We start from the raw sequence: 23986 nt of genomic DNA on the forward strand, positions 1-23986 counted from the left end.
TTATGTCCACAGTTTATTTGTGTTCACAATTTATAATCTTGTGACCCTCTCCTTCACCTCTTCCCAAAGCATCACTGAATTTTTGAGGTTTGAAGAACTGTTTCAGATCCTGATGACGCCTTCCAGAGGTTGATGAAAGGGATTATCCCAAGTTTTCACGAAGTTATTCGTTCAGGGCTTATGACTTACGACTTTGTGACTGAAATTTCAGAAAAATATGGCCATTCCACCGTTCTACAACTCATAACGACACTCAACTCCCACCTGTCCCTTGAAATTCTTAAGAAGATTTGTGGAAAGTTCGTTTCCCAAGAGTATCCTCACATACGCTGATTCTGCCTAAATTTCTACCTATATATGCTCGTGTCCCCACCACCAGTCGCCATAATTCGGTTAGAACTCAACGCGCATGCTCAGTCGACCAACGCCAACATAACCTTCAAGGAGAATTTCTAATGTAATTTCTCTAGATCCGCCTTCAATTTCCGCGAATTCTATTATGCCATAGTTTAGTGGATTGCAGACTCACTCGACGCGATGCAGTGATCGCTACTTCGAGCGTTTGATACCGAATTCATATAATTGACAACAATTGTTCTCTTTATCAATCTGCATGAAGATTTAACTTCTGACGAGTCCCATTGCGTCGTTAATACAACAAGCATCAATCATACCGGCATTTCTGACATATTCCAAGAGTTGAAGAGAACACGCTTCCCGTTGGGATCAGAGGTCATAGGGGATCTCTGCTGTGATACCCGGCCAACAGCCCGAAGTATAGAGACAGACAATTTTTTGGAAAGACAATAGGAAGATATTACGTCTCGAAAATCCATCGTCATTATGATCAAGATCTGTGAAGTGAGACTGGTCAAATTGGAAATGATTAACTCTCGAAGTCAGCAGTTATTAACCATGGAAGGACGCCAAGGTAAATTCTACCTTGATGGCTTCGCCCCCCATGACTTTCTCAAGTTGACAAATCTCATCAGTAGTCATGGAGGAATAGTGATGTCGCCGGACGACGAAACAATCATTCTCTCAAAGCCAGAGAGGTCTTCGGATATAAAAAATTCTCCACGTTTTCATGTGAACTGGTTGTACGACAGCATTAAAGAGAACAACCTCCAGGATATTGGGAAATATTTATTGCCCAAGCAAATTCAGCATTCATTTCCAGCGATTGGGTCCCCATCATTCCCATGCGAGAAGACTGGTATGTTTCAGAGGAATTCGACCTCATTAACAACTTTTTCACGAAAGTCTTCCATGAACATGAACCAGGACAATTACTCAGACAATTTCTCAAGACGAAAATCGTGTATTAACTCCACAAATGGGGGTGCCTCCGATTTTGAGGAGTCTGAGCCTTCTCAGATCGAGGAGAATGTCTCTCCTAATGTTCCTAAAGTGAATCGAACTTCAGTGAATACATCAGCTTCTCAGCAGTTCCAAAAAATGAAGAAGGTAAAGTTTCAGTTTGCATCGGAGGAATTAGCATCTCTGCGAAAACAAATGTCTGAATTTCACACACCTTTTGCAAGGCTTCTTTGAGATACTAAGAACTTCTGAAAAAAATGGGAGATTAGTTATTTCTCCATTGAGCTACTTCGTGATTCCTAGAAATGGAGGATTTTTTTGCAATTCGTTGAAGGATATCTGTGATCTCTTGATAAAAAAAATTCTAGTTCCTTTGACAGCCTCTCAGAAGAAACTGGATATTTATCTAAATTTCAGTTGACCAGATGCCTTAATATTTTAGTTCATCTTCATATTTGGGATTCAATCAGATTTTAATTCAATCCGAACGTCTTTAGTCTCAGAAAAATACTTCCAGAAGGTGTGTCAACCCCATAAATTCGTGTTTATGTTCGATATTTTTTAAATTCATCATTCATAGAATCATCTGATTCTCCAGGAGAAGAAGATTAAGCAGCAGGAAAAGCAGAAGAAACGAGTTCATTCACTTGATCTGGAGAGTGGTTCAGAGGAAAACCGAGAGAAGAGGCATAGAAAGAAGAATTACATCAGCAGCAGTCATTCGTCTTTCGATACGGACGTGGCGAATATAATTAACAGATCTGCTGACGATTGCAATTCATCTGATCAATCTCACGATTATTCATCTGTCGAAATTGCTGATTTGAGTGATAAAGGAGGAGAAAAGCCTCTCGTTGAGGTTCTTTTGGATATGGATTTTGATGGCGAAGGGAGAAATCATGAAGCTGAAATGGAAAATGAATGTGATCCTATGGAAGACACGAATTCTCGGAAGGACGACACATATTCACCGCAGGAGAGGAAACATAAGAGAAGGAGGTAAGAAATTTCAGTCGTAATACTAGATAAGGTATTCTGTCTCAAATAGATCCCTAGGGACCTCTTAGTCTCTTGGAAATTAATCTCTTTTGTCTTCCACTTCAGATCTTCAAAACCGAGATATATCTATACTATCGAGGAAAACAAGAAAATCTTGGAATATCTTGCTGTTCATAATTTGCTTTCTCAGACGAGTTGTGGCTACGTTTGGGAGAAGATGGCAGCATCAGAGGTATATTTAAACTCAAAAATTTCTATACACAATCGTCAATTTAAGTTCATAATTAATACATGAATTTTTATAAAATATAAATTATATATATACTATATTCATGTAAAGCAATTTATTTGTATTTTTTCGGTTATAATACACTGAAATGTAAAATAATGTACGTCACCCGGGCGAAAAAATGGTTATTCACACGCGTGAAAACACCAGAATTCGTTTCTCACGTACGTGAATCAACGCTCTTGAGACGTAATATACCAGAATGAAAGACTAGTATTAGTTTTCGTTGTGGATTTTAAGAAATTGACAAAAAACAGGAAATAACTGATTGATTCATATTCATGATTCTTCAACTGTTCCAGGAGTTCCAAAATCCACCACGCAATGCAAGTGGTCTGCAGCAGCATTTCAACCGAATTCTTCTTCCAAATTATCACAAGTATACGACAGACCCAATGGTCATTTCTGCACTCGCTAGAAAGGAGAAGAAGAGGCTTAAAAATATCATCAATTACTTCACAGTAAACGGAGATGGAGAGAGCACCGATGGGTCAAATATGTCTTCATGAATACACTCACTTAATTATAGCCGTTTCTTGATCTCTGGAATAATTTTGTTTAATGAAGAATGAGTAATATTTCGTCAGTATGAGACAATCACACTTCCTTTATAGACATCAGGATCATTATAACAATTACGTTTTCAATCACTTTATAGAATTTTTTTTTTGACTGATTACCAATTATTTGATTAAAAATGGAGGTTGGTGAAGTATAAAACGCATAACGAACGTAACACGAGCACAATATGTATTACATAGCCGAAGTTTTTGAGATTCGATGTATGTAATTTTCATAGAAATAATTATTTTGATGATATCTACGTTTCAGATTCGTTCAAACTTTTGGACTTGTGAATCATCTGAATAAACCAGAATTTAATCGTTAAGTTCTTTTACTTAGGTTCACTCTACCAGTAACCGGTATGTGGAAGTGAATAAACCAAATTAGTTTGATCTTTGATTTTGAAATTATTACTAAGTGGAGTATTGTAATTTTGTGTGCTAAAGTAAGGCCCGGCTGGACAGACTGGACTAGCTGGAATAGATCGTTTTTGTTTTTGTATTTTATCTGAAACTTTGGTGCAGTCTTGCATCAAGCAGAGGTGCACAAAAAAAATGAAAATATCCTGAAAAAAAAGTAAAAATATAGCACCTGGCCTTTTTCATTTATATGTTAGGGTAAATGAAAGCCTATCGGATGTGGTAATGCCTGATTTGGCGAAGAGGGGAGGCTCATAATAGTAAAAGATTTCCGGAGGAGTTCACAGAGCATTATTTTAAAACATTGTTCTCTAAAAAATTATTAAATAATTCAAGAATTTCTTTAATTATCCCAGTCTTACCGTAAAATGTCGAGAACCCTGAAAGTAAGACAAACTTAATTGAGGTGATGATCAACGGCCACTTTGCAATCCACTAGATAGCCACATGAATAAAGTGACAGTTGTTAAACACTCCAATTCAATTTTTCTAATTCCCAGGGTTCTATGCATTTTACAGTGAGACGATTGTAATTAAAAAATTCCTAAAAATATCTTAAAATTGTCAGAGAACAGTATTTTACAATTGGCCTCCACGTGTTAATTACAACGTGTTTTACATTCAGGATATTTCCTTTTGTAGTTGGTTTAAAAAAAAATTATCTGTTGGAATCAAAACAGTTCAATGTAATATTTGGTTTTCAAAAAAGTCTTTACCCATGTGTAATTATTTTTGAAGATCAATTCTTTCATTGGATCTACTTATTAATTCATCATAACAATTCAAACAAAAATTATCGAGTAAATATTTTACACGAGAACCACCTTAATTTCTGGCCTGTAACATTTTGATCAATTATAATGATTAAGGAAAGTGACTTTTATTTCACTTGTCTCCTCTGTGGGTTTCTTGGATGAGGGCTTGACAATGGTGATCCTCGTATGGCGAGTAGAAAGTGATCCTTTTCATCATCAATTGTATAGGGACACCCGGAGTAAAGTACACACGCGAACGAAAATTATGAATCGAAAATATTCTGCAGAAAAATTCAAAAGACTTCAATTTTTCTATGCAATTTATTCTATTGATATTTCTCTGTATCATTTTATCGGCTCTACGATGTCTAGAAAAATCCAATTGACTGTTTGAATGGCCTGAAATGACTAGGAAGATCTAACGAAATTCACCAGAATTTTGTTTGAAATTGGTATTGTTTATTATTAATCGTTATTAAATGACTATTGAATTTTTTCATGCATGTTAGCTACTCTGACACATAATGGTTCTAACGCATTATAATTTGTATGATTCACTATTTCCATTGTCTTTTCTATTTTTTCATTTTATTTGAAATCACTTTTCAAAAATGTTCAGCTTTTTAACAATTAAGATTCACACGAAAGATTATGTTCGCCTATCTTCAGTGAACAGTTTATCATTTTCTCTGGATATTTATAGTAATCGTAATCTCTTCTAGACGACAGAAGCACCATGTAATTGTTCAAATCTTAAAGAAACGTCAAAACCATCAGGAATTGAATATTGACATTCCAAGAAATTTATCACAAGACTTCTTAATTACACATCAAATCGAGAAATGCTTTTATGACATTTGGAAATAGTTGCTCAATAATTAATGGAAAATTTAGATTATCAATTTTTCTATTACTTCGATATTGACGTTCTATGCAACATAGTGATCCTCAAGACCAATGAGATCGTCATAATTAAAACCTAATCAAGTCTCCCTGGGAATGACTCAATCGAAGGCATATAATTTTGCAATAATAAATAATTATAATAATTCTCCCACGTAAATGAATAATTGGCGAAAATATATTTTTTTTCAGTGCAACTGTTGGGAAATCTGACTAAAGATTGTGCTGTTCACCTTATTTTTGGCTCAATTAATTATTTATTAATTAATCTCAGTGTCTTCATCATCCTCCCGTCCTATAAAAATTCAATTTCAACAAACTTTTTCCAATTTTTAGATATTCCTCGAGCATCAGAGCACAGCAGGCGACTTGAAAATGCTTTTAAAGTTCAGTCATCTAAGGAACCGAACAACATGATAATCAACTATCAGAAGATTTCCCGATAGAAAACAATTAGCCTTGATCTACTCCAGGAAAATTTAGAAGAATTTCATTATGTATTATCAGTTGTAATTATTAATTTTTCTCAAACCCATTCATTCACTATTATATATCATATTTATATTTGACGTAATTTGTTCGAAGATGTAATTATCCAGTGCCTGAAGGCCTTCAGCCAGTTCACTTTCATTTCAATCCCATAAGTCATGATTTCTGTTCTAGTTCCAGATGAATAAAAATCACTGTTTTTACAGTTTTCCTTGATAGACGATTGTACCATTGTTTTTCATCTTTTATAGTATATTTAGGTTATTTAAAGATTTATCAATATTCCAAGTTATTTTTAATAACAAAGAATTCTAATATCGACAGCCATCTTTCATGGTTATTAGAAAATTCATTACAATTTCCGGATAAACTGCGAAAATTTTAATTAGAACTTCAAGGTCATTATTGTATGTATTGTATATGTTTGTATGTATATGTATCAAGGCCATTATCGACTGGTTCTTAGTAAAAATCGAGGGGGTAGGACGTGTTGCTATTTTCAGAGCCCTCTACAACTCTATCGTATTGGAATGATCAACGTGAGTCTGTGTCTCTTGTATTTTGATTCTTTACATGGTCAGTGGCCAGTGATTATAGGACTGTTGAAAGTTGAAAGCAGTGCAATCATGTCAGTATTTAATTACGAGCTATTTTACCTAAACGGTCATCCGATGAAATTTTATTTAGATGGGTACACCAGTGCTCAGACTCGTGATGTAGCGGATATTGTTGAGGTATAATTGAGCCTGTTTAATCGTTTATTTATTAATTTATTCGATGGGGGTTTTAAGAACGATTTGACATTTGTTTTTAGGCGTTCGGTGGACGATTCTCTGAGCCAGGAGAGAATACTATCATTTTTTCATACCCTGGGGCTCCCAACGAAGGGAATTTTGATCGATTTGATAGTAAATTTTTTTTTGACAGTATTACAACAGGTCAACTACAAACGTTAGATAACTACCGGTAAAAATAATATGCATAGTACCCAGCGACCATTTATTTTGAAATTTGATAATACAGTGATCGATGGTTTCCAGGAAATTTTTCATATTCCATGTAATGATATAATCGTTGAATTCATGCGATTGGAATTTGTTATCGATTTTACGATTTGAGGCGATTTTAAGTGATTCCAAATTTTAATTTCATCTGTATGGTTCAGGATGATAATGAGTTGACATAAATATTTTTCTAATGAAATGTCATTTTAAATATCTCATCTCCATTGTAACTCTATCCTAAGGTCGGTATTTAATTGGCCGGATACGTTCGTTTTGAATATTTTCGGTTGCCAAATTTTTCGACTAATTATTTGCCCAGAGTTCGAAAAAAATCGTACATAGTCGGTATTGTTTAAATTAAATTTCGGAAAGCACCGATATTTGTTCAAAGATTTCCCTTTTATAAACAAATAATATAACTTACTTCCCAAATGGTGGATTATCTTTTACGATCTGTCAAAAAAATCTTCGATTTTTTAACGTCTCTTACTTTTATTTAACAGATTCGATAATTCAATCGAGGAAAAATTTGCGATTCCAAATGTGATCGAGTTTTCTTGTTCCTAACAAAAATGAGAATTTTGGTGGCGAAATTTCGATTACAATTAAACATTAACGCTATCATCATCTGTAGAATAGGATTTGTTTACTTGGTAGTTTTATCTCTGAATCCTTTAAGGTTCTCATCAACTCGAATCACCTCATCAATTGAAAGAAGCAGAAACGAACTATCGATTAATCCTGGTGTATCGTCAAGGAACCCTAACTCCACTAATTCTGAAGATGATCATCAGAATTTTAATTCCTTGAACAGCTTCAACAAACCGTCCTCGTCAGCTGCACCAGAGACTGCCATTACCTCATCTACATTCATCTCCACACAGAAAGACAATCACTCGGACGATGTAATTTCTTTTCGGATGGATGATACCTTAAAACCAACTCCACCTCTGACAAGAACGAAATCGCAAACGCCGAAGTCTACGTCAAACTTAGATAAATTTCACGTGGAAACCGGAAAAGGAAAAACTATCGCGTGAATTATTACTATTAGTCTCTACTTTAATACTAATTGGGTCGATTAATACCCATCGAGATTAATTTTTATTTCTAAATTTCAGAAGGAACATCCTCTATTCCAAAGAAGAATCTGAAAAAGTGTTGAAGTTCCTCGCTAAGAATAAGGCAGCTTGTGATTCGTTGGGTGTAAGCGTATGGAGAAGAATGGAGCAAGCGAAGGTATGTGATTACAACAAATACCTGAAGCTCTATCGATAATTATCCTGTTTCCCTTCCGACCTATCGAAAAATCCTATCAAACGATTTCCTAAGACGTCACAAGACGTCACAATCCTTCTTGAACTCCTCAGGAAATCATTTACTTGTAGAGCCCTCCCCTCTCCCCAGTTAAATCAGACATTACCGGATTTGCATTTAATGCAATTGGTCTCGCATATTAATTAAGAGACCGGCTTCTATGTTTTGACTCTTTTCAATATATTTTCATTTTCTTCAATGTCCCATGGACCCCCCAGGAAATCATTTACTTTCAGAGTCATCGCCTCTCGTCTGGCTAGTCGGGTATTACCGGTTTTGCATTAATTGTAATTATCCTCACATATAAATTAAAAAGGCCGGGTCCTCTATTTTTTTTTTGCTTTTTTTCAGCATATTTTATTTTTTTTTGTGCATTTCTGCTTGACGCAGGACTTTAGAAAAGTTGCAGTTGCAGTTGCAGTTGTTAACAATTATTACCCATATTACAGATCTTCGTCAACCCATATCGCTCGCATAAAAGCTTGTATAAGCACTATAGCAAAAAATTACGAACAACCTATGAGAGTAATTTGACAGACAAGAGGAACCTGGCAAAACGTCACAAGACAATTGCAGATATTCATGACAAGTAGAAATCCGGTGATCCGAGGTGAAGCCAAGAGCTACAAATCACACGAGCTAAGACCCCTCATCGTATCGTATTCGAATTACATTTTTTGTGAGTGATTTTGCGTTCAGCGAGTGGTGAACTGCATCATTTTTTGTTCAGAAGTTCTACTTTTCTTTTACTAGTAAATAAAAACGCTCTTTTTGACACGGGTTGAGCGTACGAACAGTCAGAAAAATAGTATATTTTAGGACGAGTACCGTAGGGATTTTTTGTCGCGTTATATTGTCGTTCACGCGGTGAACGAGAACCAACATAGCATACGAGTAAAAATCCCTAGAACACTAGTCATGAACTCTATTTTCTCGTAGTGATTTCCACTTTTCCGAGTTCAAGGAAGGGCCATTGCCAATCCTCTGATGAGGGTAAGTGAAGATCAGTACGGAAAACGCAGTTTTTGGGACAGCATTAATGTAGGAGCTGTAATAACAAACCGAATTCTACTGAATTCTGAAGTCAGAATTTCAGAGACTAAAAATTGTCCATCACTACATGTTTATTTTTTCTTATTGAATGAGTTAAAGCGACACAGATAACATTGTTAGCCTTACGCTGCATAAAGTCTATAATTTTCAACTGATTTGAATAACTTTTCGTTGACATAAAGTTTAAATATTTGGAGATATTGTGCGGGACATTTTCACAGATCGATGATTCTTCATTTATTACTAGTTTTATTTTTATCGATCTTATCATATGCTTTTCATCGACCGGATTGAACTACACCTTTATAAACATTTGTCAAACAATAAATAAAGAAACACCTCAATAAAGAATTGTTTAAATTTGTGAGAAACTGGTGCCTTTCATTCTAATTCATGTTATAAATTAAGACAAATGCTCAGTCTATTTAACATTCTGGGGAATTCAAATGTTCATATTTGTTCATATTTGTTGTCTGTATGAAGCCATCGATTGTCTTTTACAAATATTATGAGTCATTCAGACCTCGCAATTTTTTAAACTCAGCTTGAGTTTTTCTTTGTGGATTATTCGCACTCTATTATTCAGTATTCTATTATTCTCGTGCGAACCACAATTTTTAAGACGCAAATACGCAACTAAATAAGTATATCGATTCCTTTAAAATTTATCTCAAGAATTTCCACTCCATATGCAACGTCGATATTTCAAAAAATTATGATTTTCGAGGTCAAATAATTTCGTATCGGGAAGTTAAAAAAACATATAATGCGTGATGTCACCAGTTTTTTTCTGGCACAGCTATGATAAAATAAACTATCAAATTCTCATTACTTCTGTAATCTACAATAGTGTACAATTCACTGAAGTTCGAAAATCATTTGTCCATTGTATTTTATTCTAACTGCAGTAAACAACATCATTATTCAATACCATATTAAAACTTCGTAAAGAAATTAAAATTCTCACCGTTTTTCTAATCAATATGGAAATTAAACATATCTCTCATCGCATTATTATTAGAAAATATTGTAATTAGTAAGGAAACCCTACTAATTGATAACCATTGGAAAATTACAATGGGAAAATCGCCGGAGGAAGTTATGTAGGTGGGAATCTACTACAATTGAATCTGTGACGCATATATTTCATTGTTAAGGAAACTCGTTTCAAAAAACACTATAAAACACAACGAACATGTGAAAACTATATTTTGAAAATACACTTATAATTTTTCGACTTCTAAATTTGTTTGTAAATAAAAGAGGTTCAACTTTTGTTATCATTGACCGATTTATCGATAAATGCTTCATATTTATAATTAATTCGTGATTAATCATTTCATTTGAAATCAATATTAAAATTACTATTATGTCTCCCAATGATAGAAAACATAACAATAAGATGAGATTTATTTTCTAGGAAAATAATTGAAAAAAAAATCGTGGACAGAAATTAAATTTCCAGTGATTTTTTTCAAATCATTGAATTACTTATTTATAACATATGGAAGTGATTTATTTAGTTTTATCTGAACAATAATGCAGGGAAAATTCATAGTTTTGATATAATTTTTCATAATCATAATTTAATGGTTTAATTATTTATCGAGTATCGGAAAAATCCGCTTCATTTACTTTTTCAAATGAAATACAACAACAAATATTTTTTTACATGTTATGGTAATATTTACATACATATTTACATTTATATAGAGAAGGTACTATGTGATTTGTGTGTATAGTATCCCAAGTAGAATTAATTATGTATTAAAAATCATTCAATGAGTCGACAGCCCTATCAAAGACATTCAAAATTCATTGACATTCTCCGTTAATTGATTCAATAGTCGAAATGACATTGTTTCGATTTGTTATCTATAAATGTTCGTTTTCCGGGGCTATATAAGGAGACGTAGACAGCACAATATTCATTGGCACATAACAGTTCTAAACATTCTAATCTACCATGAAGTTCATCATATCCTTGTTCCTCGTGCTTTGTGGGAGTCAACTTTCCTTGCAAGATCCTAATATAAAGGAGAAGGTTAGTGTTATCAATGATCGAGTGCACCCTTAGTTCGGATAATCACAATAATTAGGTCTCAGTGCAATTTTCTTGGTCGAAATTTTAATATTAAAATTTACCCAGGAATGAAAATTAATCTGATAAATCTGTGAAGGTGACCGGCAGATAGACGAAGTCGTTAAGTTTTTCAGGCAAATCAGCCGCAGTTTGTGCTCGTAATTTTTTAAGTGGTCGAAGAGGTTCCTGGTTTTTATTTGCAATGAATTTGTCCAGAAATATCCGATTATTTTGTAGCTTTCCTATTGCTATTTACCGCAGTATCGTACGTACTGGAAAATTATCGGAAAGGTTAAGTGTCTGGGAACATTATTTGTCCACCAAATTCAACTTGAAGTCGATTTAAAATCAACGGAAATCGTTGAAATCAGGTGACTTCAATCGATCAAGTCGATTTTAAAGTGGTTTCTGAAATCCATTGAAGTCAGTGAAGTCGTCATCATTTCATAGAATCAAATACACTTGTATATCATCAAACAATTAACAGAACAAAAGGAAATCCCACTCCCCCAAATTTTTTGGGGAATTGACTCATTCGCCAAAATGTCGCGACTAATATTGAGGAGCCTCAGACATTCTGGGAGATTTTATCATATTACGTTTGTAGAACGTAAGTTATCAATTTAACAATAAACTGTAATTATTCTGTCGAATGATATCTGTTATGAATTCAATGACTTAATTTTAATTACAATCGTTGACGACAAAATTGAAATCAAACGAAGTCATTGGTTCTCCAGCTTGAAATCACTGAAATCATGTTCCCCTCCAATTACCGAAATCATGATTGACTTCATTTGATGACTTCAAACTCAACTCGACTCGACTCCAAGATGAAGTCCTGGTGTCACTCGATTTGGGAGTGAGTAGTCTCTCGATATTTGATTGATTTTCGTGCGCGAGTATCATTCTGTCGAATAAATAAAACGATGCCGAATAAATAAAAATAATAAAATAGTAAATAATATATATGAAGTACATTTTTGCACCAATTCAGCAATAATGAGGACCACATCGAGCCCATTTGAAAGCTGTGATAGCATTGCAAATCCCAGGAACCGTCAAACACTGAATTATTGAAAAATTACAAACCTTTAATATTTAGGGATCGATTGTCGGTATTGAACAATTATTATACCCTCGAAGTCCTCTTTTTCTAACCCCACATTTTGCATAAAAAGTGTTGACATTCTGCGGTGTGTGCAATATTAACGAAGATCATCTTCAGCTTAATGAAGATTTTACATAATTTCTAATTGTTTAATTTCAGGAGGTTTATCTATGCTTCGAGCTTGATATAAACAACGTTACAATTCTCGACGACACTTGGTTCAAGGGCGTAGGGCCGAATCAGCATAATTGGTTTGACAGTATTGAATTCCTGAAAGACATATCAATCAATTCATTACAGGTGGGTAATTTCTGTGTCAAGTTATGCACACGGAGAGAGCTATTTAGTAAAAATTACCAAAATTGTATTTTGTTTAGCAGTAGTAATTAACCATTATGGTAATTTTTCACAGATTAGTTGGATAAAAATTACGATACTTTCAAGAATAATTTCGTGACAGTTCCGTAAAATTTATTTGGGTGACAACTTCCCTTCGGAATTACGGAGCAGATACATTATTTTTATTAAATATTTCTATTGTGCACACGGAGGGAAATATTTAGTAAAAATCACATAACTGTTCACGTGATTCGTAAATGAGTGTCATTAGTTTTTGTGGGGGCAGAAGATAATAATTGTGGAACTATCAGAGAATTTCCTGGTTTATCAGAAAAAAAAGAAAATACGTAATTTTTATGGAACTAGTCAAATTCCGCGTTGAAGTTATAAATAAACCGAATTGCTCATGTGTCAATTTTTATACTCAAAAAAAATTAATTATTAGTTCGACTAAGGTCTGTCTTGACTTCTTGTTACACGAAAAGACATTTTGGATAAAAAATTAAACTTCAAGAGGGCGAAATGTGGGACGAAATAACATTCAACCGCTTTTTAGGCCAATTTTTTTTTGGAAAAATTGGACTTAGGAGGCGATCTTTTGTGATAAAACTAACGTTCGTCCCCTAAAGGTCTAATTTTGAATAAAAATTATTTTTCGTGTACAATACGAACATATTTAGCAAATAAAACGAATTACAATTTGTTTTTTTTTCATATTTCGGCCCTTTCTGGGCTCTTCCTAATTCGCCTAAACTATAAATCCATAGAAATAATTTGGCAATAATTAAAGGAACGTAAAATGAAAATTTAGCTGTATATCGACAGTGGAAATAAATATTACATTCAGGTTTTTACACTTTGAATGATAACAACTTTAAAAGTAATTGAAATTTAGCTAAAATCTCCAGAAATATTGATTTATCTCAATCGCAGTCTCGGCGAAACAGAACAATTAATCACTTTTGACTCAAAATTTTTATGGAATTTGACTTCTCTCGTTGGCTTTATTTTAAAATGTAATTATGATGTATATTTTCGGTACTTTCCCTTGAATATTTCTCTCCGTGTATCTTAGAGAATGTACTTTAATTTCTTTATCTCATTAATCTACTATTTTCTTGTACAGGTCGACTATGACATCAACAACAAAGTTGTGAATCCCATATCCCAAGAAATTCAATCGCGCCGACATATTGCCGGCTCACATGACCTTTGCTACATGCAATCTACAAGTTATATTCCTACAACAATTATCCGAAAGTTGCTAGGCATCACTGAAGGATGTCCCATTGCTGCGGTGAGCAATCATTTTTGGACACTTTTCATGTTTTTTCATTTTAAAGTCATAACACATTCATAAACCCTCGATCAGCGGGAGCCAGGGGCTAGCCAACACTTGTTTTTTTTTAAATAGAGTACATTATGGCGAAGTCTCAATGAAATATCAATAACTTCATTTGAAAAACGTCAATCAGTCGAGCTATTGACTCCATTTCTGTTTAAAAAAAAAGTTGAAAAGACAAAACTTAACAGTGTCTTATGAAAAAATCAACATTTTCATTGTAATTAACGATAAAAATGTGGATTTTTGGAAGGAATGTTTATATTTTTCGTAAAAGATAATCTACGGTTTGGGGAACAATTTTTATTCTTTGTTTATAAGAAGAAAATAGTAAAAACATATAAAAACTTTTCACACTATAATTTAGACGATACTGTGTCTGCTTTGTTGGGTAATTTTCCTCATGCAATTAGTTAGAAAATTAGGCAATTTAAAATAATAAAAACTAGCTTATGAGGTCGGTAAAATATCAATTTAAGAGTAAATCTATTTTAATATAAAGGACACTTCGAACGGACATTCATTAACATTCATTAACATACTCGCCATAATATATGATCCCCCATATCACGATAAATTTTACAAATTATTTTGATTTTCAGGGAGAAAAGAAAAATACGACTGACGTTCGGTTTTCTCTCGCGAACGAATGCTGGCAGCCTAAACTAGAAAATCCGCGACACATTGGGAAAATCAACGTGAGAGACTATCGTACCGAAAGTCTACTCTTGAAGGCTGAATTTATCGCATATGGTAACTTCTTCGCGCTGACTGCTTCATAAAAATAATAAATAAATTGGACTAAAAAAAATAAAATTATGCAAAAATATTCGGAGGAAGTTGTGTCGGGTAAATATGATAACAAAAATGTGGGAAATTCCCCCGAAAGGCAGAAAAGACTCTTTGTAAAAACAAACTGGCCCAGAACTACTGTCACTGTATATTTATGAATATACGAAAAAGGATGAAATAAAAAATAGTAGGGACTAAGAACTGGGCCAGTGGTCAAGAAATCAAACTTACTAAAATGAAGTAACATAAAATGTTTGGAAAATTTTTTGAAAGGTCCACTTGGCGAGCCAATCAAGCTAGAGTATTCACCTGTAATCTGTAAATCAAGACCTTTTAATTAGAGCTACAAAATTGGAAGATCATATACAGACTGTTACAATTATAAGGAAAATAAAGTTTTCTTCAAGTTCGATTGATTGTTCATTTATTTTAACTTTTTATCATGTGCTACACGGAAGTAAAGTATGTTCTGACTCATGAGAGTTTATTATTCTTTATTTTTAGAGGATTGATTGATATTTGAAAATGATAAGATATACACGATTTAGCGTAGAAAATCGTAGAAAAAATTAAATACAAGCACAGCTTTTTCGTAAAGAAAAATTCTGTCCAGGATTATAGTTGTTCTCCAGGGAAGTATTTATTGGTTCAATTCTTTATTTCTGAAATCAATGAGTTCTCTGACAATTCTGATTAGGTTTGAATTGGGTCAATTATATTCTTATAGACCATGATCATGTTAATTATACCCTTAAGTGAACTCCTCCAATAATGATTGACTTTGAGAGGGGGGGTGGGACATGTGGAAAAGGGGAAATCCTAACAGGAGATGAGGAATGGCCGACAGTGGGCCGACATTTGGCCAATGCTGGCCGGCGGTCGGCCGACTGTCGGTCATTCATCATCTCCTGTTAGGGAAGGTGAGGAACAGACCTGAACTAGCCCACACCAGAACCCCTTAAGGGCCATTGTGCACGAGCTCTGCAAGGGTGTTGATCAAGGTAGGCCCTAAGGGAGAGAACCGACAGCAGTGACCCACCCAGGGCCCTGGTTCTGGCTTGGGCCAGATCGGTGCACCTCAGGAGCAGATGATCAGTCTCCTGCGCATCCTCATGGCAGAATCTCCATGAGGCATCGCTGCTAACTCCCACATGTCTGAGACAGAGCTTTCTGGATCAATGATCCATGATAATCCTCACTGCGTACGTAAGGAGCTCCCAGTCGAGGCTTGTCAGTCTGTTCGCAAGTGGAGCTCTGAGGTACCCCAGAGGGGCTTTTGTTCATCTGTCTCCTTTAAAGCGGGTTCACCCTGGGAGGAGATGAGGAATGGCCGACAGTGGGCCGACATTTGGCCAATGCTGGCTGACAGTCGGCCGACTGTCGGCCATTCCTCATATCCTGTTACCCCTAGTGTGTCGATATTTGGCCAATGCTGGCCGACGGTCGGCTGACTGTCGGCCCTTCCTCATCTCCTGTTAGGGGTGGCCCGGAACCCAAACTAGCTTGAGAAAATTCAACCTCCCCATCAGGGAATTCGCCTTTCAATACACGCTGAAACACAACAGTTTACGCAGACTGGCCACCTCCGGGTGAGTGTCCAGTTCTGCGCAGAAGCGTGACCATGCGCGTGCTTTAAAGCCCAAGATCTTCTTCTACATCTTTAAGCACTGACGGTACGCGTGCAGGTCCTGCTCCTTGTGTGCCCATTTGGCTCTGTTCCAGAGCTTACAGGATCTGGAGCGGAGGACGTTGAGTTTTGCGCTCCACCAGGTGACCCTTCGGTCAGTTCTGATGGCCGAAAACTACTTCTCTCAAGTCAATGAATATTTTTGTTTAGCCGTCGCTTAGGTTTTCTTAGAAATTACGCTCCGTGAATCAATGTATCATTTATCGGTCTGAAATTAATTCTGATGCGTTTTTGCCTTTTGAATTAATGGCAAATTTAGTCTCAAGGCGGTCAACTTACTCGCGGCATTTCACGGCGACATAATTAATACTAAATTCATCAAGAAAAGTGGGGTATTACTTCGAAAAAAAAATGATAAAAATTGAAATCAGTTTTGTTTTTAATAAGGTCCCCAAGAAACTATGAAATGTTGGATCGATTGAGGGAACTTCTGTATGAGGTAATATGAGGACCTTTGAAATTAACAAAGTCCCTTTTATGACAAATCCTGTTGAAAGAAAATATGCCTGGGCTGAAAAATGTGATGGAAATCTGAAACTTTTTGGATTGACCTGGAAGAGATGTTCCAATTTTTAAACTAATTCTCATAACCATTAGAAGCTTCTCGATTTTCCAAGTCAAAATAATTAACATGTGACTTGTGACCCTAAATTCCCGCAGTTTTTTCCGACCAGAACCGGTTAGGAATCTACCAATCTATCACTAACGCGTTATTTACATGAAAAATACCTAAAAATTGATATACTCTAGGACTTGTGCACAGCGTGCCGCATATTCATTCTTATTGATAAAAGGCAATAGGCAAAGGCAAAAGCAAACATCGTCGTCTTGAAAACCCATTAAATTCTCATTACCCCCAGAGTTAAAAAAAATGTGGGCACAAACGATTCTTTAATATCACGTTAATGATTATTAAAAGAAATCACATTTAGATTATCGTTCTAATCGCTAATGCATCTAAATGTTTCTTTTCATTACGTTGTTGTTAAATGGCCTTGCAGTTTGTCCACGAGGGGGATCTCAAATTTTCGTTTATTCGAATATCCAGCACAAAGAGGAATAGTTTAATAACGATTACATAAAAGTTCCGTAATTCCCGAGTGAGAACGAAGGCCCGATAACAATTACGAAGAGTGCAGTCAAAAGTACGGAACACTCCGTAATAATTACATAACTTGTTCCGTCATTTTTACCGGATCTTTTGTTTTTTAATTTCTAACGGATCTGGATTCTCATTTAAAAATTATGCAATTTCTACATAATTTTTAAAAGATCTCATTTTAAATATTATTACCATTTTTATTGATTTACAACCGCCAAATAGCTGATTGATGATTGTTAACGAGGCTGTAACCTCTTTATTATTATTATTATTATTATTATTATTATTATTATTTTATATTATATTATTCTCTACTGTTATTTAATTCCCGGATGATTTTACGTCACCACAGGTCTGGTGCCGATGACAAGAATTTGTTCCTATTTTTACTTTATATCACTTTCCATTTTATTGTTTAGTATTTATTAATTTCTGATTGTTAGCAAACTTGTTATGTCTACCTACCGTCAAATATATTTTGTTATGATGATGAGGCGGTGACATTATTATTGTTTAATTTATGAATGGTCCGATTGACTTGCGAATAGGTACCGCATTTGATTTCAGGATTCTGCCAACGTTTCTCGAATCATTAGGGTCTACATCTTCAGATTGATGAGGTCAGATTCTGAGCTGTGATATCTGTAACAGGAATGAGGGAGTGGGGTATTTAGCCAACTATGGTTTCAAGTGAGCAGCTGATCAATTAAAAATTAATACATCAATATTTGCTGCGAAAACTCGAAGGCAATTTATTTTTCAATGGTTTTGAAAACAACCCATTTGTTTCTTCGGCTACGTGACGTAGATTCTTTATTGTGAGATACGTCAAAAGATTGGACACATGTGATATCATATGAAGAAATCTGGAATGTAAATTTTCAAGTAGTTTCTGAAATAGGATGGTAGGCAAAGTCGATCTGAGTTTATTTTATCACTTTTTAATATACTGTCCGCTGTTTTGTAAGCAAATAATAAAATTGACTCTTGAGCCTTTTCATTAATTATGGTGTCAGTTTTAGTGCAAGAAAAGTGAATGATTCAAGTGAATTTTATGGCTTTTATTAGATTTTAATTGGACGCCAGGTTAATAAATGAATATACGTTTAAGTGAGAGCAATTGAATCATGTTTTAGTAAGATGTGTTCACACTTCGAGAGCAGTCGCCGAACTAACAAACGATCTTGAAGTCGCAAAAACCAAAGCATCGGCATCATGGTTTTTTTTTTTTCATAAACAGAGACTTGTTTATATTATTTAATAAACATTCATTAGAGCTTTCGTCGTAGGACCAGACAGACGGCCTCTCCAAGAAATAATGATCTCATAGTATAATAAATATGAACTTATATAGGTCTGTAATATGATCGTATGGTTGACCTTAGATAAAAAAATGATACTACTAATTGATTCTTTTTTCATCTCATGTAAAATGGCTATTTAAAAGACTATAAAACCTATTTAATATTGTACTCATATCCTAGTTTATAATTACCGAGTTTGTAAATGAAAAAATTGTTTTCTGTAACAGAATAAACCGTACGGTTTGAAAGCATTAAATAAAAAAATTAAAAAAAATGATCTTATGGTTTTTGCACTTTTCAATAGCTTCTAAAATGTTAGATTTGTTAGGAAATTCATGAATGGCTTTCAGTTAAAATTCTGTGCCACAAAGTCATCCTCAAGAACAATAAGATGGTCACCATTGAAAGATCATTTAATTTGGAAAAAATGAATATATCTCTCAAGTAAATAAATAATTGACAAAGAAAAATATTTCTGTATATTTTTTTCAATGCAAGAAAACAATGGATTTGTTTAATTAACACAATAAAGGCCTGAAAAATCGTTTACTTGGAATTTTTTTAAGTGAAAACCAGGAGACATCGTGATCGCTGAGCGAGTCCCTCGATCTGCCGAAAACTATTAAAATTCACTGACAATCCCCCCTTAAGTGATTCAGTAACCGGAATGACATACGATTTCTTATCGCTCCAAATGTTTGCTTTTTTGTAAATATATAAGGAGACGTACCCGACCTGCATAGAGTCTGATACACTCATCAGTTTTCACCAGTCCTGGAAGCTATGAACTTCGTGACGTGGGTATGCCTGGTACTATGTATCAGTCAGCTGTCCCTGCAGGATGTCACTGCAGCACCCAAGGTTAGTAATTCATATACCTTTCGATTGACAACACACGTTAAAAAAAATTAACTTTAAGGGGCACTTAGTGATTTTAGAAATATATCCCCTATTACAGGGGGGATTCGGGACTGAATAATTTTGATACCAATTTTCAGTGACAAAATCATTCACTTCCACATTTCTTTTCAAGAACTTGTGTGATCGTTGTTGTTTTATGAATTCATCAACATAAAGCTGTGATAAAATTTATTGATGGTCAGTGCTATTTTTATGAGAGTCCACAACCATTAATAATGCACGCTAGATTTATGAAAAGACAACTTTTTTATCGCAAACGCCAGTGAATCCTCTGGAAAATCTACTTGAAAAAATCCGAAAAAAATTAAACATATTGATTATGAATATTCAGTAATTTTTTTTTCAATTGGATCTTTGGGAAGTTGGACAGATGTACTTAATCCACCTTCTTGGATCTGCCATAAACATATTGATTACCAAAATTCAGTAATTTTTTTTTAATTGCATCTTCGGGACATATTTATCATCGAAATTCAGTAAGTTTTGTCAATTCTATTGGGATATGGGTAAAAGTAGATAAACAAATGTAGCAACACAATTAATTACTTTAACTTGAACTCTTTATTATTGACACGAGGAAGGCACGACTGACCTAGAGGACCGGTGTCCAGAGACTGAATTCTTACTATTTGAAAAACCTTTACTAAGGAAAAAAACAAGAGAATGTTTATGACTCCAGAGGACAGAGTTTCCTTTGAAAACCACTTGTGGTAAGGATTGCAACACTCTCACGTTCGGAGCACAACGGATCATAAATTAATCCTTTTCTGGAGACTCTTTCAAACACATCATAAACCTTGTCGAGTGATTTTTTCAATTCCAATTCAATTTCAATTACAATTCCTTCATATAAAATATAATATATAATAAACAATATATATATTATATTTTTACTTTACGTAAGACTGTCCGACACTATGGTGTATCAAAAAGAGGATTGAAATTAAACAATATAACTATTGTTAAATCTCTTCATGTCTTTATTCTACATTTCGCTGACCTTTCTAAAACAGATACTGACGTCACACTTTTTTTCTTCGCAATAAATCATTAGGATTCAAGTCAATACCACTCATTTCAGATTTTTGGTCATTAATTCATTTCAGAAGGTTCAATTATGCGCTGACCTTAACGTAAAGTACGCTATAATAAGCGATAACCCTTGGTTAAAGGGCTTAACCCCAAACTCTCACAATTGGTTCGACAGTATTGGATACCTGAAGAACATATCAAGCAACAGTTCATTACAGGTAAGTAATTTTGGTGTTCTCCTGTATGTTCTGGAAGACCAATCATCTTCTATTCTAATTTTTCAACAATCCTCTTGTATAGATCAGTTATCGAGTGGAGTACAATGATGGTACGGATTTCTTTTTATTTAAAACAATAAACTGGAAACTCAAAAACTGGGGTATAACTAACTTCTGTGACTTACCAGAAGGAAAAAATACCATTATCACGACTATTCTATGGGAGATGCTAGGTATTCCCGAAGGATGTCCCATTTCCAAGGTGAGTAATGATTTTGGACAATTGTTCAGATTTTGATCTCAAATTTGATACGATTTTACATAAACAAAATCTTACCACGAAACGAACGCAAAACTGAACTTAAAAAATTTGTAGTTTCGTTCGTTTCAGAATCATAGATTCAAATTCTCAGATTACTGACAAATTATTACATCTATTTTTTAATCAAGAACATGCCGAACATAATTCATTAATCAGCATCCCCTCTACAATACAATAATACAACAATACAATAATACAACAATACAATAATACAACAATACAATAATACAACAATACAATAATACAACAATACAATAATACAATAATTAACGACTTCTAAGTCTTGCAAATTATTTTAATTTTCAGGGAGAAGTTAAAAATACGAGTCACGTTCACTTTCCCTTCAAAAACGAGTGCTATCTAGTCGCAGATGAGTCAGGATCTCCTGAATTTAAGATAAGAATCACCATATCTGATTCTGAAGAGCTCATATCACCAATGCCATTATTCAGTGCTGAACTCTATTCGTATGGTCCAATTTACACGTTGTCTGAGAATAATGTGAAGAGTCAAGCATAATATCTGAAGGGTTTAATATTCTGAATATGCACTTGAACTCACTGTATGATCTGGTGAAACGATGGTTCATCATTTGGTCGAATTGACCTGTTCGTCCAACGATTGAACTACTTCGATTAATCTGATGAAACAGTCATTGCCAGCAAAGACTGTTTCTAAAGACAAGTTTCAAAATCTATCTGAAACTTGTCTTTAGAGACCTTTATACCTGAATGACGTGCCCTGTGACAGAGCTATTTCATTTTAACAAATCAGAATGACCGATTATTGTTGCAGGAGTGATCAAAATTGTGAGTTGGTAAAAATAAATTGTTGTAGTCAATATATACATATTTGATAAAAGTTACTAAAACGCCATCAAAACGTACATTGGGTGATTGGCGTTCGATTCCAAAGTTTTTAGTTTATGAAACGGTTAAAGCTGTCAAAGAGGACGTTCTCTCTGACAGCTGAAGTTCTAGATAAGCCGAATATGTATTTTTTCACTTGGGAATCGGCATCGACACACCATCCGAACGATACATGAGCAGATTGGTGTTCGATTGCAAGATTTTAAGCTTATGAATCCGTTAAAAAAACAGATATCGATTATAGTCGCTGACTGGTCAATATATACAATTGGAAACGGTCATCGATGTACAATCGAAAGCAATTCATAGTTCAGTGCTGTTTTATCACAGGATATCGACACAGCCTAGTCGTTGGTTTGTAAAAATATATAAAATTGAGGACTGCCATCGACAGGCAATCGAAAGCATATGAGTCGATTGTTATTGAATTACCAGATTTTCGTCATACAATTTGACTCACGCTTTCATAACAAATTATTTAAAGCTCCTAAATCTTGAGAAATTTTGTTTACACTATGCAGTGAAAAACATATCACCCCCCCCCTTCCCCCCTCAATTATGAACATTACAAAATACCTCGAAATTTTTCCGTCCAGAAAATCATAAATTTAGAAACATGAAAAATCATTAAGGAATTTCATTTAAAGTTTTGTGCAGCATAGTCATACTCAAGAGCAATAAGATCGTCATCGTTGAACGCTAATTAAGCTTCTCTGAGAACGACTCAATCCAAGGAATATAATTTTTGAAAAATAAATATTTATCTGAAGTAAATGAATGATTTGGTGTAAATAATTTTTCTTCTCGGTTCCTTAGATTCTGATTTCTCCTTCAGTCTCAGTCGTGACTGGTTTTTGAAGACAGCGTTGGCTGAGTTATGATCCAAGTCAATGAGCCATGGCTTATGAATTTTAATTTGAGAATTGACACTTTTTAAAGACCTTGAAATCTGCTCAAACCCTATGAATTTATTTGGAGTCTTCAAGAGACCTTTTGGCATTTTTTGATGTTGAAATATCATGCGCGGTCTTAGTTTTTTAATACTGATTTTTTAAAATACTTTTTAATACTTTATATCACTTTAAATCAAGATGATTATGTGGTGATTGATCAGGACTTTCTAACAATTGTTAGATCTCATTCTCGTACCCGGCCAGGAACTGAACCTGGAACCATCTTTTTGTTCACTAAGTTTTTATTTAATATAAAACAGTCAAGATACATATACAATATTTACAAACCTTAAAAACCAGAACCAACAAATGGTTTTTCCTAAATAATTCAGTACAGTGAGTAAAGTTATCATCCGGCGGTTTCTCTAGTTTATTTATTAAAATATAAACCCTAAGAGCTTTTATCCAGATTTAATTTTCGTACCAGCATTGGTGCCATTTTATAATAAACCTGGACCCTATCCGCCATGAGTCAATGGTTTGCACGCCCTTATTCACATTAATTATCACATCAATTACAACATTCCTTTCAAAACATTTTCACTTTCAATGCACATCCGAGGGTTTAATGAGTTCAGCCCATTAAAAACTGACTAGACCACCTGTCATTTATTTCCCAAATGATTTCAGGTCTATCACTCATTAACTGGAGACATTTTGTAGATAAAATGGCAGAATACATTCACGATGCTATTTTGAAAACCTTCCAAACATTCAAGATTATCTGTGAAATCTTTTGATAAGAAAAGTTGGATCTCCATTCAAACGTCACCTAATTATCATCACCACTCATATTATC

The 23986-nt window shown here is 34.4% G+C and overlaps 2 protein-coding genes and 1 long non-coding RNA gene across 3 annotated transcripts; 2 read left to right on the forward strand and 1 right to left on the reverse strand.

Annotated features, from left to right (window-relative positions):
* Nucleotides 1-424: 424 nt before the first annotated feature.
* LOC135166714 (uncharacterized) lies at nucleotides 425-15191 on the forward strand. The gene is made up of 13 exons (XM_064129258.1): nucleotides 425-1467; nucleotides 1901-2319; nucleotides 2425-2551; nucleotides 2911-5758; nucleotides 6183-6472; nucleotides 6553-6704; nucleotides 7422-7778; nucleotides 7864-7981; nucleotides 8509-10215; nucleotides 11020-11156; nucleotides 12466-12606; nucleotides 13772-13942; nucleotides 14590-15191. Exons 1-4 carry the CDS (start codon nucleotides 844-846, stop codon nucleotides 3115-3117), a joined length of 1377 nt encoding a protein of 458 aa, XP_063985328.1. The 5' UTR covers nucleotides 425-843; the 3' UTR covers nucleotides 3118-5758; nucleotides 6183-6472; nucleotides 6553-6704; nucleotides 7422-7778; nucleotides 7864-7981; nucleotides 8509-10215; nucleotides 11020-11156; nucleotides 12466-12606; nucleotides 13772-13942; nucleotides 14590-15191.
* A 1033-nt stretch (nucleotides 15192-16224) lies between these two features.
* Nucleotides 16225-20397, reverse strand: LOC135167096 (uncharacterized). The gene is made up of 3 exons (XR_010299795.1): nucleotides 20340-20397; nucleotides 19603-19750; nucleotides 16225-18210 (listed from the first exon to the last, which is right to left on the reverse strand). It is a non-coding gene; the product is annotated as an uncharacterized LOC135167096 (long non-coding RNA).
* Nucleotides 19574-23023, forward strand: LOC135167095 (uncharacterized). Its single transcript, XM_064129956.1, has 4 exons — nucleotides 19574-19733; nucleotides 20900-21043; nucleotides 21126-21305; nucleotides 21672-23023. Exons 1-4 carry the CDS (start codon nucleotides 19656-19658, stop codon nucleotides 21882-21884), a joined length of 615 nt encoding a protein of 204 aa, XP_063986026.1. The 5' UTR covers nucleotides 19574-19655; the 3' UTR covers nucleotides 21885-23023.
* Nucleotides 23024-23986: the final 963 nt, after the last annotated feature.

Source organism: Diachasmimorpha longicaudata, chromosome 10, assembly GCF_034640455.1.
Source record: "Diachasmimorpha longicaudata isolate KC_UGA_2023 chromosome 10, iyDiaLong2, whole genome shotgun sequence".
NCBI lineage: Eukaryota > Metazoa > Arthropoda > Insecta > Hymenoptera > Braconidae > Diachasmimorpha > Diachasmimorpha longicaudata.

Coding starts and splice junctions, on each gene's coding strand:
- LOC135166714 (XM_064129258.1), top strand. CDS start 844: ATGATCAAGATCTGTGAAGTGAGACTGGTCAAATTGGAAATGATTAAC. Junction 1,468..1,900: donor AGTTCCAAAAAATGAAGAAG/GTAAAGTTTCAG, acceptor CATCATTCATAG/AATCATCTGATTCTCCAGGA. Junction 2,320..2,424: donor AGGAAACATAAGAGAAGGAG/GTAAGAAATTTC, acceptor CTTCCACTTCAG/ATCTTCAAAACCGAGATATA.
- LOC135167095 (XM_064129956.1), top strand. CDS start 19,656: ATGAACTTCGTGACGTGGGTATGCCTGGTACTATGTATCAGTCAGCTG. Junction 19,734..20,899: donor ATGTCACTGCAGCACCCAAG/GTTAGTAATTCA, acceptor AATTCATTTCAG/AAGGTTCAATTATGCGCTGA. Junction 21,306..21,671: donor AAGGATGTCCCATTTCCAAG/GTGAGTAATGAT, acceptor TTTAATTTTCAG/GGAGAAGTTAAAAATACGAG.